The sequence below is a fragment of the Aricia agestis genome, chromosome 18, assembly GCF_905147365.1.
Source record: "Aricia agestis chromosome 18, ilAriAges1.1, whole genome shotgun sequence".
NCBI classification, from domain to species: domain Eukaryota; kingdom Metazoa; phylum Arthropoda; class Insecta; order Lepidoptera; family Lycaenidae; genus Aricia; species Aricia agestis.
In genome coordinates this window covers 6,789,255-6,795,560 of record NC_056423.1, presented here as the reverse complement: position 1 = coordinate 6,795,560, position 6,306 = coordinate 6,789,255, and the positions used below count along the sequence as shown (strand labels likewise).

At 36.4% G+C, this 6,306-nt stretch overlaps 1 protein-coding gene across 1 annotated transcript; it reads right to left on the bottom strand.

Annotated features, from left to right (window-relative positions):
• Window positions 1-3,312: 3,312 nt before the first annotated feature.
• Window positions 3,313-5,220, bottom strand: LOC121735800. The gene has a single exon (XM_042126758.1). The coding sequence runs from the start codon at window positions 5,087-5,089 to the stop codon at window positions 3,407-3,409; it is 1,683 nt and encodes a 560-aa protein (XP_041982692.1). The 5' UTR covers window positions 5,090-5,220; the 3' UTR covers window positions 3,313-3,406.
• Between the last annotated feature and the right edge of the window lie 1,086 nt (window positions 5,221-6,306).

Below are 6,306 nucleotides of genomic sequence, written 5' to 3'. Positions count from 1 at the left end.
GGGACTCAAATTATCTCCATGTCAAATTTCAGCAAAATCGGTTCAGTGGTTTGAGCGTGAAGAGGTATCTCTGTCAAGAAAGTGAAGAAATTAAAAAGTGGCAACATTGTTGTGTCATCCCTTTCAAATCAATCTAAGAAAAAAGGGATGACACTACGATGTTGCCACTTTTTAATTTCTTCACTTTCTTGACAGACTATACCAGACAGACAGACACACTTTCGCAAATCGCATTTATGCATGTATTTATGATATTAGTACCTACTTATATTATATGGATGATATTTTCTCCTTCTAAGTATGTACCTACTACCTAGCAAGTACCTAAATTCAATTCAATTTATTTATTTGCATGAATGTATTGTAAGTACATAAAATAATAAAATTTACAGTCATTTTGGGTAACTTTGAATTGCGGTACGATTATAGAGCAAAAATAGACCGAAAATTGTGTTTTTGAATGGGAGCCCCCCTTAAATTTTCATTTTATTTTAATATTAAGTATTATGAATTATTATTGAAGTCAACATATTATTATTAAGACTTTTGTGAAAATATCAAGTGGCTACCTGTTGCCACGATTACTTATTGATATTTGATATCGAGCAAAAAAGGCCAAAAAATCACGTTTGTTGTATGGGAGCCCCCCTTAAATATTAATCTTATTTTGTTTTAAGTACCGTATTTGTTGTTATAGCGGCCTAGAGACAGACGGACAGACATCGAAGTCTCACTAATAGGGTCCCGTTTATACCCTTTGTGAAACCCTAAAAAAGGTTCAAAACACGTTCAAAATGTTTTATTCCAATTACCCCGGTATTGCTAGTCAATTTCTTTTCTCACTTTTTGCCATCAGATTCTGGTAGACCCTTGCCTTTTATTTTGCAATATTAAGTTTTGAATGCTAATAAATTGTTACCACAGCCCAGTTTAAAAATAAAATACAATAAAATAATATTTTAAATTCTTTATTTACACATAAAACAATGCATAATTATTATGCACAATGTATAATAATTTAAGTAATATAATTTTTAATAAATCTTTACAAAAATAATTATTAGTTAATGTTACGATTCACACAACTTAAAACTTCATGAATTTTTGACGATCCCAAATCCCTTTAACAATAATTTATCCTAGGCTTAAATTTAATGTTGGCAAACTGGACGAAAACTGTAGTAGGTAAGGCAGAGTTGAGGCCTAGCAGAGGCAAGCATTAAATATTGCTTGGCAAGTTATTATTAAAAATATGGCATATTGGCAACATCTCCATTTTTCTGGCCCATTTTGGACTCCACAGAATTTGCCTTTAGACAGGTCCTATATTAATTAGATATCACTCTCATAGATAAATAAAACCTCCTCCTTTTTTGGAAGTCGGTTTAAAAATACCACTGTATTACTTGAAGGCACAAAATATAAAATCTTATTTTGTTTTTCATCTCTAACAATAGATGGCGCTATAGTAGTATAAATTTTTTGTACAGAACTAGATGTTCCAATTTTCTTAAAGCATATATAGACATTCTTAAAATAAATGCAAAATATAATTAATTAATTATAACGGGCAATCTTTATAATGATTTAATGATGCGGCAAGTCATTTACTAGCTACTACAGTTTAATCAGAGTTATTATATCAGAGTTTTCTACAAATAAAAATAAAAAATATAAAAATAATAAAAATAAGACTTGATCAGACTGCAACTCTAAAAAAACGTATACTAATTTTTTTTTAATGTTATGTTCTTTTGTAATGTTTAAATGCAATAAAACTTACAGCAGTATTAAAATTTTAAAGTTATAATTTTAGATTTTAAAAATGCATTTTAAATGTCCATTGTCCACATTTCAAACATTAAAATATCATACACACTAGTAATAATGTTTATGATTGAAAAAAATATTTCTTGCTTTTTTGCCGATATAACCCTGAAAAGTTGAGTAAGTTTTTTTTTTTTGTGTAAGCGGTGGGAAAAGCATACAATATTATATTGTATTAACTAAATTATGACTTTGTTTAACTAGTATTAGTATTCAAACTATAACTTAAATAGAGCACATTACAAATAAATGGGTAATATACAATACACATAATAAAGTACTGACATTTAAGCAATAAAATAGACCCTAGAATCTAGATAATATAAACATTAATTAACGTAAATAAGTTTACAGCTTCTATTTTCCTATGTGAGTTATTTGCTTAGTCTTTTATGTTCCCTCATTTTGCTTCATCATTTAGGCAGGTATAAATAGTCAGTACTCAAGATGCATCTCGGTCTCAAGACACGGTTCAGGCTCTGTGATTGGTTGGCTGTCAAATTTTGGACCAACCATAGAGGCGAACCGCGTCTTGAGACCGAGATGCATCTTGAGTACTGACTATTTATACCGGCCTTAGACATCATACAAATTACAATATAATAATTATTTAAAGATTTCTGAAAGTACCCATATCTATTTGATATTCAGATTCAACTCTTTTGGCAATAATCTAACATGCAGTAAGGGCCTGTCTGCACTGCGAATTACGCGGGGATTTTGTTTCGCAATTCTGTAACACATTGAATTGAATTTGAATCTGATGAGAGTATCCGCACTGACAATGAAAAATTTGTATGAATAAATTCGCCAAAATAATAATATGCGCGGTTAAATTCGCAGTGCAGACAGGCCCTAAACTTTAGGGCCTAAAAGTTTTTAAGGCATAACATATTTTGTTAAAGCATAAAGTAACATAAGTCATAACATTAAGGATGAAGCCAAACGAGCGTAATATGTGAGTCGTGACTCGTGAGTCACAGAATTTTGGTTGGCGGAAATTCTGCTGCATTCAGTTACATAGAAAATTCCTACTTCATTCACACAGGTAGAATTTTGTGAGTTGTGCTTAGTATGAAAAATAATTTACGTGACTGAAATTCTGCGACTCACAACTCACAAAATTACGCTCGTTTGGCCTCACCCTAAGTTGTGTTCTTAATCAAATAGACCTTGAATTTGCATTGTTTCATTTTGTAATATCACTACCAATACCAAATTATACTTAGTAATGGTCTTGAAACATTTCTTTGAGAATAAAATCTGGATAAAAATATCACAGTTTTGTAACTTACAACATCTACAGTCATTATTACTAATTTATTAAAATGGCAATTCAATTTATTGAACATATTTTATAATTTCATTTCTGTTACATCATATTTTATATATTTGTATAATATTATTATACAAATTATATTTGTGTATTATTGTGTATTAAGCAATACTTAGAATAATATAATAAAATTAAGTAACTTTTCTAATATTATAACTAGAATTTAAAATACAAAAAATATACATACTAACTGGCTTTTCTAGGCTCATTTAGGGCACAGTTTCTAGAATTATTTGTCTTTTCTTAATTACCTTGACTATGCCATTGATCCTGGCTATATTGCATTGCATCAACAGGTAACTTATTGTACATACTGATGTGATGGTTAGAACCCGAGGGTTTCTGAGCATTGGCTTGTCGGAACTTTGTAGAATATTTGTAGAAGTCTGACATCTCAAATGGTTTGGTCTCCTCTCTGTACGGAATGCACTTGCCTTGTTCTATAACGGTTAAGTTTTTAGGAGACTCCAGTGACACTGCACTTGTAGACAGCACAGGTGGACTTTGAGGCACTTGGTTTGGACTTTGCATTGCAGAGTGACGGCCCGAGGATATCATTACCTCGTAAGTCTGAGAGTTCCCAATGCTCGGAGTTCGTTTGATACTTGGGCTCTTCTTCAGGACGGGCACTTCTTTAGTTGGAGAATCCAAAGATGTCTCGTACCACTGCTTCTCTTTGACCTTGTTATCTTGAGAGAGAGGTGAAAACTTGTTCATGCTGACTGAATCAAAATTCCCCTGGGAATAGCCTGACATTTGACTGAGTGGACTCATTGCATTCGGATACGGTCTTCTTTCTTCCTGACCATAATCTTCTGTGGACACTTGGAGCTGCATATACATAGGATTTCGTATCGTATTTCTCTCTCGTAATGGCAAAGTGTTGGGCACAGGTATATTTCGTTCTATAGGTGCTTGTCTTCTCTCTACAGGTTCTTGGATGTCCGGCTGAGATCTATGTTGATATACTGGGGCTGGAGGCCTGTACGGTTCACCCATATTCTCCAAATGTTGATTATAATCGCTATGAGAAGTGAGGTGGTATGTTTGAGTCCTTTGCAAGGTGTTGCGTCTCACACCATCGGCCCGGCGCTTCGGTTGCATCTGATGGTGATGTAAAGCACCTAAATGCTGATTCTGTGCCTTTAAGTGAGAAGCATATTGGTATATGAGGGGGGTGTTTCGCATTCCGTTGTGTGTGGGTACCGGGGACTGTGCAATCGTTCCATGAGTGTAATGTGTGGTTATATCTGGATGACTACTGCTAAAGTGTGTTTCCCGCAGTCTAGAGACACTGTGAGCCTCTGTTGGACTATTATAGTATATCTTGTTTGAATATTCTGTTGTCATGGTATGGTGTCTGTGCACCGGACCATGCTGTAAATCATTCATGATGTCACTGTGACCATCCTGTCTTGTAGCCAAAGCCGGATACGTATGAGAAGGGTGAATTGAAAAAGTCTCAGGATTGCGTTCGTGCGGCGGCGAAGGAAAGAAATTGGAGTTTATTTCCGGCCGTCTCACATGCCGTGGTTGCGCACTCTTTGTGGATATGCCTGATATCGACGGGGTGGACAACCTATGGGCTAGGTTCTTTCGCAAGTTTGGATCGGAGTCATGCACGCGATCTATACCTTGTCTCAAACGTCGCGAAGACGTATCGGAGCCGTCGTGAACATCAGTGCCTTCGGTAGACCTGTCAACGCTACGCACACTTCCTAGTCTCTCCCGTTGCGGTATTTCGGGACTTAAAGGTGCTTCTGGCGGCATTATACCAGTGAGTTGAACTTCCTGAACGCATAGCTTATATAATTCCTCATTTTTCGAGGCCAACATTAATTCGAGCTCCTTCTTTCGGGCTTGAAGTTTCAACATTTTGTCTTGCTTATCACTGTGTAAATCGCTCCCCATCGTGCTGGTACCCATATTACACTGTGAAACTTTAAACGAAATGATAATCCATACACAGAAATGAAAGGAAAAAGTAAAAAAGAAACGTAAAAAAGCAAAGTAAACAAAGAACAGCTAAATTTAATTTAGCCCTTTTGACACATTTGATCACACTTCACACGCATTCAATCATTTCCACAGATTACTAGTCATTTCGCGACTTCGCGTCTGCTATCCATAGACTATAGAGTTTATACAGATGAAAGATGAACAATACACGGTTCATTTAAAATTATTGAGTGCAAAGTGCAAATACTTTTTAGTAATTCATATTGTAAAGCTATTTATGAAATAATAACTGTGGGAATGTGAGTTGAGGCCACAAAGAAAGAACCTCCGACCGAGCGAGGTGGTATATACTATATATGCTCGGTCAGGCCGGAGTCCACATGATATATTTCAGCTGTCGTATATATTTATCGACGCGCTTAGAAAACTTCGATAGTGCGATGCAGGAATGTTAGGCGAATTGTGGGTACCGCCACGGCGCCACATCACTCCACATCTTGAAGTCCTGTCGCGCTGCCGTGCGGGGCCGATGCTACGTGCTGACCAGGAGAGATGTGCTCTGCTTGCTGACCGGTTGGTGTAGTGAGAAAGCCCGATGATGCCGATGCGGAGTCGCTCAGGCCGCGGTATATTGCGGCTAGTGGACGAGGTACCCGATGAGGCGATGCTGGCTGGCGCGGTGCGGAGGGGCGGAGAGTAATGATGATGAAGGAGGCGTGTCCTGTGGGAATAAGCGTGGCGGCCACAAAGATCTTTTGACCGAGCGAGATGTTATGCTCGGTCAGGCCGGAGCCCACGTGATATATTTCAGCTGTCGTATAATATATTATTATACCGACGCGCTTACGGCCGTTCCCAATATTTGATCTATATCTGGTTTTGCCCTACTAGAGATAGGAATAGCTCACAATTGACATAAATTAAATTATATTTTATGTCAATTGTGAGCTATCCTACCTATCTCTAGTAGGGCAAAACCAGAGATAGATCAAATATTGGGAACGGCCGTTAGAAAACTTAGATAGCGCGATGCAGGAATGTTAGGTGAATTGTGGGCACCGCCACATAATGACATAATCATAATATTTAATGATCTATTATTATTTAAGTATTTACTAACAATATCACCTTTTAATAACTTCTTGTACACAGACCGCAGTAGATATGCTGTATGAGTATTGAGT